At 43.5% G+C, this 14,337-nt stretch overlaps 1 protein-coding gene across 1 annotated transcript; it reads left to right on the forward strand.

Moving 5' to 3' along the window:
* Nucleotides 1-2,300: 2,300 nt before the first annotated feature.
* LOC134444788 (coiled-coil alpha-helical rod protein 1-like) lies at nt 2,301-13,678 on the forward strand (the record flags this gene model as incomplete). Its single annotated transcript, XM_063193987.1, has 17 exons — nt 2,301-2,527; nt 2,750-3,059; nt 3,156-3,311; nt 3,490-3,607; nt 4,407-4,601; nt 5,615-5,778; nt 6,123-6,237; nt 6,560-6,670; nt 8,299-8,442; nt 9,548-9,658; nt 10,164-10,270; nt 10,392-10,504; nt 10,675-10,747; nt 10,949-11,073; nt 11,319-11,507; nt 12,993-13,094; nt 13,527-13,678. Coding segments are annotated over exons 1-17 (2,352 nt in total), but the record flags the coding sequence as incomplete, so codon positions are not given.
* Between the last annotated feature and the right edge of the window lie 659 nt (nt 13,679-14,337).

Genomic DNA, 14,337 nt, shown 5'->3' on the forward strand with positions numbered 1-14,337 from the left:
GAACTCCTATAAATCCCCTCTGTCTAAGGGTGCAGACCCAAGAAGACTTAGAAATAGAATGTAAGCAAACAGCTGAACTGCCTGACATTGAAATCACATTAAACACAATGTTTTTTTTCCTTTTGGTTGTATTTTGTCAGTAGTATTTGTTTCATGTTTGACAACCCTATTTTTTTCATTCTTCCACTATGTATATTTTTGGCTTGCCTATTCCTCACGTGCTTGTCATGGTTCAAGTTTTTTTTTTCCTTTCTTTGCTTGTGGATGGTATGCAGGGAGGGTGTTGACTTGTGAATACTGCGATTTTTGTGTTTCAGATGTCCAACTTGGCTACAATAGATCTATTTTCTAATGCGAGCATCTGAGCTCAGAGAGGCAGACCCAAAACCCTGTGTTGAGTGTGTTTTTAGTTTGGACAGCATTTGTTATTTTGTGTATGTTGTTTCACCTAAAGTGAAATACTGGTATGTTCTATTTTTTATCCCTTCATTTTCACTGAACTGCTGAAAGTCTGTGTGCGTGTATACGGATGCATAATGTGTCCGTATAAACACACACATAGTATATTAAACTGTACATAAACTCAGTTGTTTTGTATTCTATTTGCAAAGCGTCCACTATACCATCTCTGGTTTGTATTTATGTTTGGCCACGGTGAATTTTTGAGCAGAATAAAACCCCTACAGTTGTGATCTATTGCACTTTTGTGTTTTGTGAGTTATGCTTTCATTTGCATTTCGTGTTGGTCGTGACGATGAAACAAACTTTGAGTTGCCACATAAGGTACCCTTTTCCACTAACATCAGTTAGTTTCCCTACAGTCGCTTATATTTGAAAGCTGAATGTTCTCATTCACACTCCAGAGACAGCCTTCTCTTTCAAGCTTACCTGGAGATTAGCAAATGCAAACCCAAAGTGGATTTTTGCTCTGTTAACTTGGTGATGGTGAACTACTGAAATGTTTTAGAAAATATTATTTATTATTATGACCTGTTTTACTATGAGAAGTGTAAAATCATTTTGGGTGTTTTACACTGATGTTTGAGGCTAAGTTAATGTTACAGTCTCAGTTTGGTCAATTTCAACATGCAGTTGTAATGCTCACACTACCCTGGACTTGTCAGTGCCTGAGATTTTTTTTTCTTCTTCTTCAGCCGTTTCCGAGATCCTGGTCATTGTAATGGGGGCAGCTCTTTGTTTACATTTCAAAAAACATTTTTATTTATTCCCAAAAACATCCAAAAGGTTATAAAACATCAGAAGACAACTAGCAAACAGCAGTACCTTTTGGGAAAATATTTGGAGTTGGCCTATGTTTCATTTTTTAAAAACAAACGCTGCCCCCATTAGAATCGCTCATATCTCAGAAAGGGCTGAGCCGAAAAATGTGGCATCACCAGGTACTGACAATTCAAGGGTAGCGTGAGCAATACAACTGCATGTTGAAATTGACCAAACTGTCCCTTTAAGTCCATGTGATTGTGAAAGGCTACAGTATGAAATTACTCTGACATTACATCAGTTTGTAAGAGCACTATAAAGTCATTTTATTACAAGCTGTTGCTTCATGGACGTAGGTATCTGCTTTTTGGCAGGCCCAGCACAATTACTGTCATACTTTAGGTCCGTATATTGTTCATAGGAGTCTATATTGAAGCTGCTGCTGGACACTAAAAAAAAGACATCAGTCTGCCCTCTTGTCTGTCACTAATTGTGTTTCTGTTCGACATTCTGGACTGACATTTATAGTTCTGCCTACATTAGTGAAACAGAAAGTACCAATATGTTCTCATCTCTTAGTTTGATTCTCAGCTTATATCGAGTATATCATCATAGACCTTAAATACTCTATTAGGTCTATGGAGTATTATCTAGTCTTTCTGATGGTAGGCCTAAATAGAAACCCTGTGTCCTATACCTAAAGTAAAAAAGTATTTGAAGGGTAAAGCAGACCTTTGAAATTATTCTTTATTGATTTTAAGTGTGAAGTCACCAGATTGCCACTTTGGTGGAAAAGAGGCTATTAACTGGTTTCATGCAGGTCTTCCCAGACCCAGGAACAGGGGGGTTGTACTTTCCCCTTTTTGTAAACCATAGCAGCATAGAATTTGCATAGTATAGTATAATTTGCAAGTATTATTACTCATGCTACTATCGTAATAATCTACTGAACATGCAGACAGACTAGGCCTACTTCAATTTAATTACATTATTCAAAATCTCGGTCCATTTTCACTGTAGGCGGGACCAGACTGACATATGTGGGCGGGACTTACTCTGCGTCTGCGCAAAGAGTAAACGGAAGTAACGTTGTGTCTGTTGTCGTTTCAAGAAATGTTCAAAGTTAGTGGCGCGTTAGCTACAACGCTGCATTTTTAATATTTTTGCATATGCTATGCCACGTTTACCAGTTATAACTATTGCCAGTGGATAGGTTATTGCCAAGCAACAGTAGATGAAATGAATCTACGCGATACCGGTGAAAAACTGACCTCTCCAGCTGATTTCTTATCATCCAATGTTGGAAGTAAGTTAACGATTTTATCCTCTCGTTTATAAACTTTTTCAGACGTTGTATGCTGATTTTCGTCGGTTGTTTAATATTGCACAGTTGTTAGCCGATTTCGTTTTCAATGTTGAGTTATGTTGCCATAGGAAACCCAGCATGACAAGCAGGCTTGTGGTTTCACGAGTCGCTCGCTGCTTCTCAGACCTTTCGAATGACTTCTCGATGGTGGGTTTTTCTCAGGAAATACAGAGAGGAATCTGATGCCTCCGTCGCATTTTATTTCGAGCCACAGTTCCACACAGCCTTCGATTCAAGTCCGCCAGTTCCCAACCCGAACATCATCCCACACTGCTTCTTCGGCGTTGTCAGGCCCTCATGGATTTGGGGTACCTGCGATGCCGTGGACCTCTGCAGCAACATCAGCACCAGGGGACCCTTGGCTGGTCATCGCCCAGACAAATAAAGAGATGCAGGAGCTGCGTGAAGAAAATAAGAGGCTGAAAGAAAAAAGGTTTTCATCATCACCATCAGCACAGCACAACACATCCAGGTACTACATAATGCCTCAATCTTCTTATCCTAGACATACAGTGCGCATTGTGATATTCTTACAATTGAAAGTGTTGTTGTAATACTGTGATGTTAGGTGTGTTGAGAGTAGAGGACTGGAGTCGGAGTGGCGTTTGGAACTTGAGAGGATGCGTGCAGAGTGTGAGAGGCTACGAGGACAGGTGGAGACCTTGAGAGACAACACTGCCAGGCAGAGGGAGGAGATCCGAGAGAAAGATGGTGCTATTCACAGGTACTATGCGAGCCCTCACACCATTGCATCAGTCTTTCAATAAAAGTGATGGAGGACGGGTATCAGTTCAACCAGGGGAAAGCAGACACAACACTGGCTTCTCTTGATGTCAGAAGAGTTACTTTATCTTGTTTTGCTATATGCCGTGTTTCTCACTCATCCTTTTTGTACATACCAGGAAGGATCATGAGCTGGAGGAGTTGAGAGCTGAGGCGTGCCGCAGCAAGGCAGAGTTGACCCAGACTGGGGTGGACCTGACTCAGATGAGAGAGGAGCGGGACAGACTTACTACTCAGGTCAATACAGTACATAATATAAAACTTTGTGGCAGCCTGCAAGGCTGTTTACTTTACTCCATGAGTGGGGGAGGGGTGACGCAGCAGCGTGCATTGCGGGTCTGCCAGCAACACAGAGCTGCCCGTCTGTAGTCAAAGTCTCGGGGTGGGCGTATCGGCCTATACCGATACACTTAATAAACGCAAATATCGACCCGATATATTGGCCGGCCGATATATCGGTCAACCCTTAGTACATATGCACACTTATCGATTTCCGCAACAGAAGTTCTTGAACTTTTGGATAGCCCCCAATTGGCTGTACAGTAGGTCTGAATCTTGATTCTAAAGTAGTGTGTTACATCTTCAAAATCATGTTGTGAAGGTGAAAGCCCAACTGGGAAACTCCAACTTCCATTGTCATTGTGACACAGCACACAAGTGAACACTGCAAGCTGCACACACCGAAATTGCATTTATGCCTCACCCGTTCAAGGGGGCAGCCCCCAATGGCGTCCCAAGGGGGCAGTGCGGCGGGATAGTACCATGCTCAGGGTGCCTGAGTCATGGAGGAGGATGGGAGAGAGCACTGGTTAATTACTCTCTTCACCAACCTGGCGGGTCGGGAGTTGAACCGGCAACCTTTGGGCAACCCATGACTGTCCTTGTTCTCCTATAACAAACTTTATTTCTATTTTTGCACTTCGGAAGCATTGCTGTATTCTTTGTGTGGCTGGTCAGTAAATGTTAAGTAGAGTGCCAGAACATTTGAATCGCAATACATGTTTTATCTCCGATTTATTTTTTTTCCTGTTGGCAGTTGGATAAACTTCAGAACGATTATGCCGAAGAACGTAATAAATATCTGCGGGATCTGGAAGCTTGCAGGCAGGATGTGCAGAGGCTGACGTGCGAGACTCAAAAACGGAGTCTCCGAGCTAAGGAGGAGGCTACTTTAGAAGCAGCAAGACTTCGAGAGGAGCTAGAGGAAGCCATGGAGTCACACCAGAGTCAAGTAAGCCACAGGGATGCATTCCAATATCCGTCCTCTCGTCCTCCACTTGTGCTTGTGGCCTCGCATTTTGCTGACGCGCTGCCTCGAGAAAACAATTAAGTTTTCCTGCGGTCAGCCTAGCCACAACCATTTGTGAGGGACTGTTCTTCATTCACCATCCTGATTGCAAATGAAGAAATGACATTAGAATTGTGCTTTTGCAAGATATTGAATTTACTGTCGTCAGTGATGTCATCTTGAGGTCACAAGCAGGCAAATAAGCAAGGGAGGACGGAAGTCCGCACATTTGAATCCACACACATACCTCGTTCAAAAAGTCGAGAATCCCAAGAAAGCCGACCTAAAACCTCGGGAAAGTGGGCGTGAAGATTTGGTGACGCAATGTCAGATCGATAATTATCGAGGTTGATCTCAGGCGGAAGTATAGAACAACGAGTTCCCGACCTTGTGTTTTGTATGACGACACACGCATCATCAACATGGCGCCCATGCATGCAATTAGCATGTAAACAGTATCAGAAATGCTAAAATATCATCTTGTAATCACTATCAACAACACCAGTTCATGTCATTCAATTGCAGATGTACATATGTCAGTACTGCTGGTATCTGACTGTTTGATTTAGTCTACTTCAGCTAAAATGATATGTCGTGGGTGTGAAGGCTCAAGGTGAGGTGAAAAAAAAGAAAAGAGAACCAAAACAAAACACGCATGAATCCCGATTGTTCCGGGATCAGTGGCGTTCATGCGCCAAACTCCAGAACTCGATTGTCATGTGAGCAGTGCCATCAGCTGTCTCGAGAGGTCCCGAGCTGGTGAATGCAACAACAGTTGGCATGACACAGTCTGAACATGGAACACATTAGCTGTGACAATTGCGCTGTGTCTGTCTGTCTGTCCGTTGTATTGCCTTGCTGTTAAGAATCTTCACATTTGGCCAACAAAGAAAATGCCAATAAATGTCAAAGTTAACAAAATGTAATTTGGTAATAATCCATATCATTATTTCCAGATTGATCAGATGTCCTCAGACCACAGAGAAGAGGTGGATATTTTGAAGCAGGTCAACACGGACCAGAAGCTCAGGCTGGATGATGTTACACAGGAAGTGACCTCAATCAGAGGCCGCATGGTGGCCGTCAACACAGAGAGAGACAGTCTGCAAGAACAGTTAAGGTATGGAATCAATCTATATGCGTGTATTTTAGGGCTTTTGCATTTATTATGACCAAGTGTGCGACAGGAAATGAGTGGGAGAGAGAGAGATGGGGGAAGGTTGGGAAGGTTGTGGGTTCCCACAGAACCAAAGTGTACCATTGGTACTTTTTGAATGAATTGATTCAAATCATTTATAAATATATTTACATCAGTGTAGTCGAGGATTCCCTCAAAAAGTAGTGGAGGGAAGTACCGAATCTCTTGTATGTTACCAACACCAATTTCGCTACTGGTACAGTATTTCCCACATCTTGTTCTGATGTGACTTCTGATGTGCTCTTTTACCCTTGTCTTATTCTCAGCAAGTTGCACCAGGAATTTGAAGCTCAGGGAGAGACGATTCAGAGCCTTCGGATTTACATCGGCCAACTAGCCCCAGAACACGGACAGCAGGAGAGGCTGACTGAGAAAATACAGGTAGAGGGAGGATTCCTATTCATCCATGTGTGTGCTTTAATCCTCGTTGAGTCATGCAAATGCACAGTTTTCTTAAGCTTAGTGTCATTATTTATTGAAATTACACCCTTTGCAAACACGTCTCAGCTTAAGCGATGGCTAAATAAATGATGAGAATAAATTTGAGAGTTCTACTTAAATTTGTGTACTTTTTTACTTGCCCTCAAAACTGTTTTTCTTCCCCTGGAAATTGTACGTGTCTTTCCCTTCCAATAAATGTGGGACTGTAATTTGAATATAATGTTGCATTTGAAAGCGTATGTTCTCTGTGGTTGTGCTGTAGGCCCTGGAGAAGGAGAAGGAGGCCCTGCAGACTTCACTGGAGCTCGTGAACATCAGGCTGAAGTCTGCAAACGACATCTTGGCCATCCAGGAGAAAGAGCTCATAGATGAGGTGAACTCCTCCTCCACTGCTACCTCAATAACAGTTTTAATCTTGCTCCTGGGCTGTCCTGTGCTGCCCTGGGTAGAGCACCCATAGCCTGTACATGGGGACCCAAGTTTGAGTCCGAACTAGGTCATTTACCAAAGCTACCTTGTCTCTCACTCCCACCCCTTATATCTTCTCTGTCCTGTCACTATAAAGCCACTAAACGCTCTTTTTGTCTGAGAGATGTCATGGATAGTGCCTTAAATCTAGACTACATTTCAAATTTACAAGTAGATGGTTATACATGTACATGTCTTGGACATGTTTGGTCTTTTTGGGTGTTTTATGTTATTTCTTGCTTTAAGCGCACAGCACTTTCCAAAGCACACTTTATGCTCATGTCTTACAAGTAGCTTTGTCATATCTAGGTCATCCTCTGCATTTTTGAGAAATTAAATGTCCGTCTTTGTGCTTCCAATGCATTAGCTTAAAACAGATTTATTGCATTCATTATGTCTTCTTAAAGGTGCCCTGTGTGATATTTTTAGTAGTTTGTTTCCAGAATGCATCCTGTCCATTCACAAATGTTACCTTTTTCACAAATACTTACCACCACCATCAAATTCAAAGTTTTCATTTGGAGTAGGAAAATTGCACTTCTCATGCACGAAAAGGTGGATTTTCTCCATGCCCGCCATTTTGAACTTCCAGGAAAATATTTTATTTTTTTGCTGCAAAACGAACTGTGCTTTGGTTATACTAGTAAATATCAGTTTTTTTACTCAGTAAATATTTATTTTAAAAAATAAATATCTAATTTGGCAATAGGCAGCATAGTTGCAATATCTACTCTGGCCACAATCCTACAGTGCACCTATAAGACATTGGCTTAAGTAAAATATGCTTTCAGAGGTTCCCTTTTCCTTTTACACATTAACCCTTTCCTACACCCCCAATGGCTCACAAATACCTCATTAGTGGTGATATGCCAATGACATGTGTTTACTCCCCAAAGGGAAATGCGATTTCTGTATAATTCACACAACAAAACAAGTTTGTGGTCACTTGCAATATATATAATTGTGACTATTAATTGCTGTGTAATTATAACAAACACTGTATGTTAATGCTGAGACTAGCAATGGTGTGTGCATATAGTATGGGCAAAAGGACATATAAAGAGGCATGAATGCTAATGTAGTGCTTATAGACTGATGATGATTAAACTCAGTCCCCTGTTTTGATCTGCTTTATCATTACTTGGCCCCTGGAGGAGGATGGGCCAGGTTTTTGCAATTATCCTGTGTCTGTCTGTGTGTAGTGTGTGTGTTTGTGATGTATGTTTGTGTGTTTTCCTGTCTGTCGGTCTGTCTGTCCATCTTCCTGTTTGCTTGCTCGCTGTGTGTCTGTGTCTGTGTCTGTGTCTGTGTCTGTCTGTCTGTCTGTGTTCTACAAGGGGCACCAAAACACATCATCCAGTCAAATATACACATACTCTTTAGTAAAATCACACACCCACACTATGCACCATGGGATATACAAATAAGTCTCCAGGGGGCCAGGTTGCCATCTCTGATTGCTGTGTTTGGTCTTGTGGCGTTGTGTTTTGATGCTAAGCTGTGTGCTGTGTACTGTGTTTTTGTTGTGATCAGATGAAGTGTGGCTCTGTGCTGAAGGGCAGGAGTAAAGGCAGTAGAGTGCTGGCCCTATGGAGACACAAGGTCTTCATGCTCCTGGTGCAGCTACGCTCCAACGACATGCACTACACTGGAGAGAAGAACACTCTGAACACCACAGTGAGTTTGCTGTTTGCTGTTTGTTGCGTGTGCGCGCGTGTGTGTGTGCGCGTGCGTGTGTGTGTGTGCGTGTGCGCGCGTGTGTGTGTGCGCGTGCGTGTGTGTGTGCGTGTACACACGGCAGTACACGCATGTGTGTAAGTTTGTTGTGTGCTGGTGGGAGTAGATGTGTAATCAATCATAAGTGTGGATTGTGCATATGATTTTGTGTGTGTATGTGCATGTGCAAGCGTGTGCATGTACACACGGCAGTACAAACGTGTGCAAGTGTAAGTTTATTGTGTGCCGGTGAATGTACGTGTGTAAGCATAAGTATGCTTATGAATTTGTGTGTGTGTGTGTGTGTGTTTCAGGGTGCATGTGCTATCAAATAAAAGGGTCTCCGCGCTCTAATGTGGGTTATGTCCATGTGCGTATAAATAAATGTGCTGTAACGAAGCGCCACGCGGCAAATCCCTTTTATTGTTTTTGTTGTTAACTCGCAAGGGGCCTTTTTTCACCACCCACACAATTTCATTTCTGTGTGCTCGCTTACCTTTTAAATTAAAGTAATTATGGCATGGTGATGTGGTCTGTCGTGAGGTTTACACTGACTGCAGTTGGAAAGGCGGGGGAAATTACTCACTTATACGGCTCAATTAATAGCCGCCTGTAATTGAAAAAGTCTTTCAAATGGGCAAATAAAAGAATGGTGGAAAATGAGAAATTATGAAGCAGTGAATGCAATTGTTCAAAAGCATATAACATATTCTTAGTGTTTTTGAAGGTATAGTATATTTCTCTGTGCTGAACAGAGCTAATTATATTTGTGTGATTTGTTCATGTGTGCTTTTGTGTCTGTGTGCGTGTGTCTGTGTGTGCGTGTGTCTATATGCCTGTGTGTCTATGACGTGTGTGTCTGTGTGTGCGTGTGTCTGTATATGCGTGTGTGCGTGTGTCTGTATATGCGTGTCTGCATATGCGTGTGTGCGTGTGCGTGTGTCTGCATATGCCTGTGTGCGTGTGTCTGTATATGCGTGTGTCTGTGTGCGTGAGCGTGTGCGTGTGTCTGCATATGCCTGTGTGTCTGTGACGTGTGTGTGTGTGTGTGTGTGTGTATGATCAGATCAGTTCTCTAGAGGGGGAGTTGGTCAGAGAGAGGGCTCAGCAGCGTCTGGTTGAGCACACACTGCAGGACAGACAGGCTCAGCTGGAGCTGCAGGGGCTGAGCATACAGGTCAGTACACACACTAGCACACCACACACACTCTTCTGCCCCACACTCGGCCTCAGACTGGGGCCTGTGCTGTGTGCGCAGTGCTCATTCCCCATATTAAATATGCCCTTATTTACCTCATACTTTTTAAATACACGTTTTATCTAACATTAGCAGGGGATTTGTTTTTTTTATTATTTGTTTTTGTTTCAAACACAGGATGTGGTTCAAATTGCATTCATCCGTCACTATAAATAGGCATACGTTCTCATTGCCTCGATGAAATATGGCCCTATTACCATAAGAGATGTTAAGCAAATTAAAAACGACACCCTGATCAATAAAGGGGTCAAAAATAGCTCGGATCTCAGAGCTTTGCAAACACTGTTGCCAGGGCAGATGTAATGCACTTACATTTGTATGACATAAAGCCATAAAGCATGTGTGTGCAACATCTAGAAGCAAGCTTGCAACCTTAAGAAAGTGTGTGTGTGTGCGTGTGCGTGTGCGTGCGTGTGTTTAACAGACTCTGAAGCAGGACCTGACCAGACTCATTGAGGAGAACAACAAACTGAGACAGGAGAACCAGAGCAGGGCAAAAGCCCTCAGTGATATTTCCACGAATGCGCAAAGGTGCCTGAACGAACATAATAGTTTCCTTTAAAAGAGTAATGCATTTGACAAAGACTCTAACCATCCAAGAAAGCTCTAACCAGCCAACAAATGCACAATTTCATGCCATATTTCCCCCCAGCTGTGCTGTTGTGTTTGAGAAGAACATGGTCGACATGCAAGCGGCGCAGGGACGTCTCAGCAGCTTAGGACAGAGAGCTACCTTCGCAGCACGCAGAATTGATATCATTCAAGGTATTATATGACCGTAGTTCATCTCGGTTTTCAATGTGAAATTGAGTCATACATCAACGTGGTATATGTGGTAAACAAAATGTTTTAAATTCATACATCTGCTATTCTATCAATAGTCATATGCTGTTTTTTGGATCAACTGATATTGAACTACATTTTTATTTACTCAGGTCTGCTCATGAGAAGAGAGGCTTTACGAAAAGTTCAAGAGACTGCAAAACCTTCAGAGACCCAGTCAGAAAGGTAAGTCCATTTTACCAGCCTTACCCATTTGGTGAAGCATAGAGGAGCGCAAGGACTGACCACTAGAGGTGCCACCGAGCCACCATGAGCAAGGTACAGGCTCCACACACTGCTCCTTGACTGCAAAGGCTGCTTGTTAGTTTGTTCTTTTTTGTTGTTGTAGACCGACTTTGTAAATGATCTTACTGAATTGTTGTCCAGAAGGTGCATTGTAGACCTCCAGGCAGAGGTGGCGATGTTGAGCACAGAGCGAGACCAGCTGGCCCAGGAGATGAAGCGCACCCCTGAGCTGATCCAGACCGCCCTCTCAGACCTGCAGGAGAAGAGTGAGTCTCAGGATGCACAGAGCTTTTCAACAATTTACAGTGATATTTGAAACTGCATTCCTGTATTGGGATAGTAGTGTGCAGGGCTCTAAATTGGCACCAGCAGCAAATTGGCCAACTCCTGGTGAAATGTCAATTTTGATGATAGAAAACTTTGACCCATTAGTGAGTATGTACTTGGCCAGTGAGATTAAAATTCTCTTACCATTTTGGCTAGTGATGATTTAAATATCCTGTTGTTCCAGCGGACATGGAGGTGTGTCGTCTGAGCCAGGCGTTGGTGGCGCGTCAGCAGGAGGTGCAGGAGAGTGAGGCCGGTCGCCAGGAGACCCAGGAGGAGCTGAAGCAGCTGCAGGAGCGCACCCAGGAGCTGGAGGGCCTCCTTGCGGAGCTGCGTCAGGAGGCCCAACGCCAGCAGGAGCAGGCAGAGCAAGGTGATCGATCACATTACATTATATGAAAGGTGCAATATGTTGCGTTTTGAAAGTTCATTAATCACCTCAACAAGCCAAACAACGCTTGAGTGCGCCGTTATTTGTAGGTGAATGAAGACCGTCTGTGGGTTGAGAAATATTGAAACGTGTTTGGTGTGGCGTTAAATTACATTTAGCGGTTGTGAAAGTGCTATAAAACTATAAAGCTCACTCTTGCCAGGGGGTGCTGTGGCGCAGCGCGCTAAGCCCCCCATATTTGGGCTTTCATGCCCACGGGGACCCCGGTTCAGGTCCGGCCGGGGGCATTTCTCGATCCCACCCCGTCTCTCTGTCCTACTCACTTCCTGTTGCCATGTCAGACTGTCCTATCAAATAAAGGCATATTAAATATTAACAGAAAAGAAACATTAACTCTGGTGGTTCATTATAGAGCTCGAAAGTGACGTCACTTCCCCCGATTTCATGGGACCTCAACGGCGTTTTTAGCCGAAAATCGTAGCATGTAATCCAACGGCGGTATTAAAATGGCATTTCGATCCCCTTCGAGTTGTGCCACGAGCTCCATATATGTTGTTTCTGATATTTTTGCTTAATTTTTCGTATGAACCCCTAAACTTTTTAGAAAGCTGTGTTTCTTCACATTTTTCATGCCGACGGCCTCGGAACAAAACATTGATACTTCTGCTTGAATAATCTTAATCTATCCTCTTAAACAGCATATTTGGAGCCCAGCGCATATCATGACTGAGATCAGAAGATATTTACTCGCTACCATGTTGTTAGATGGTCAACTGAGGTCCCGTGAAATGCGGAACTAAGGGGCGGGACTTTCGAGCTCTATAGGAAAAAAAGCTCACTGTTGCCCCCTAGTGGAATGTGACCAGTGTGCACTGTGCTCAAATTGAGTCTATTGCTGTGTTTCAGATGGTGCACTTCGGGCACTATGTTTTAGTGTGTAATTAATACGCCATACGCACTAAAACATGAACACTGAAGTGCATAAGTGCACCATTTCAGATCCAGCACCAGCATATGAGTTCTTTCCATTATCCGATCTCCTGTCCTTGACCTGTGCTTGTGGTCTCGAGCTTAAATGACCTTTTGGATTATTCTTATGCAAGAGATTGAATTGAATTTCAATTCGTCAATTGACTTCTTCCGATGTCCACCAGCACAAGGGAGGACGAGAGTTGGAATATAATTACGTCGGGTGAACGCCCCTTTAGGAGACCTTCGGAGTCTTGAGGTAGAGAATAAATTGAGTCCCCTTAGCGCTGTAGATGGCGGTAGCGCACGTCTTGTGCAAACACCACGAAAAGAGAAGAAGAAGGAGGGACAACGCCCCCTTAGGAGACCAATTTTTGAGCACACGCTTATGCATTGAGTGGGCGTGTTTCGATTCCTCTTATTATATATCCAACCTCTTTGGTTATAATATACAATCAATGATGTGAACTGATTGCGTGTCTTGCCTTCTGCATGTAGAGTCGAGACAGAAACTGTCTGAGATGGAGAGCCAATGCCAAAGCCAGCTGTGGGCCATGGAGGCTCAGGTGAACACAGCTCGAAGAGAACACACCAAAGCAGGTAATCACACTCTCATCCATGGGATATTTTCTTGATTGTTCAGGAATTTCCTGAATCTTTTCCAGACCAAAATTGCACGATATGAAACCGTGTCCTCCATCATACAAAGCTGTAATGTGTTCTGTATTTTTCTGCTTTGTTGGCATTTGTCAGTCACAGTCCTGCACTCCGTCCACACACAAATGTGAATTGAATGCGGTTTGCAATTCAACATGTGCTCATTTTGTGTTTGTGCGCGCACGTGCGGTGTGTGTGCGTGCGTGCGGTGTGTGTGTGCGTGCTTGTGTGTGTGTGCGTGCGGTGTGTGCGTGCGTGCTTGTGTGTGTGTGTGTGCTTGTGTGTGTGTGTGCGTGCTTGTGTGTGTGTGCGTGCGGTGTGTGTGTGTGTGCGTACGGTATGTGTGCGCGCGTGCGTTTGTGTGCGTGTGTTCAGTTGTAGCTCTGCGACAGTGTGAGCGGCAGGCGGAGAGAGCTCAAGAGCAAGAGAGAGCAGCACACACACTCCAGAGCGAGCACGCCCTCAGAGAGATCGAGCTGCTCAACAAGCAACTCAAGGAGAAGGACAAAGACAGGAACCTGCTACTGGTGAGTCTAGTCAATCACATGATCACCCGCTGCTAGGGCTGCAACGGTTAGTCGACTAATCGTGACTTATCGACTATAAAAATTTGTCAACAAGAATTTTCATTGTTGACTAATTGTTCAATTGTTCAAATTCAATGCTTTTTTACTTACTTTACTAATGCTTTATTACTTTATTGAAGCCTAAAATTGCCCAGCAAGTGGAATTGGAAGTTGTATTTTGGAGTAAATGAGCTACTATCCTGATTTAAAGATCATTGTGAGCCTCTGGCCCCCCACAAGCCCCTTGAAATAGTTATCGTTTTTCGGAATTTAGAGATAAAATTATGGGTTCCATATCAAGCTGAAACGGGACACAAGACGTTAAAATACCGGAAATAACATCTAAGAAATGCAAAACTTTCTGGGGGAGGACCCCCCAAATCAATGAAGTGTCTCCTATCTTTTTTCATAGACAGTTGGTAACCATAATACATACGTATAGTTCGGCCCCATTACTGAGAGGAATTTGAAAAACTGGCCCTCGTTGACATTTAATTGAATAGCCCTGCTGTATACCATCCATCTTCAATATACCATCTACAACAGGGCTTAACACTAACACACGCCAGGTAGCCAAATGCGGGTAAAAGTCGGCGTTGGCTAGTAGATACCGAAGGTTC

The sequence above is a fragment of the Engraulis encrasicolus genome, unplaced genomic scaffold (genome assembly GCF_034702125.1).
Source record: "Engraulis encrasicolus isolate BLACKSEA-1 unplaced genomic scaffold, IST_EnEncr_1.0 scaffold_733_np1212, whole genome shotgun sequence".
Lineage (NCBI taxonomy): Eukaryota > Metazoa > Chordata > Actinopteri > Clupeiformes > Engraulidae > Engraulis > Engraulis encrasicolus.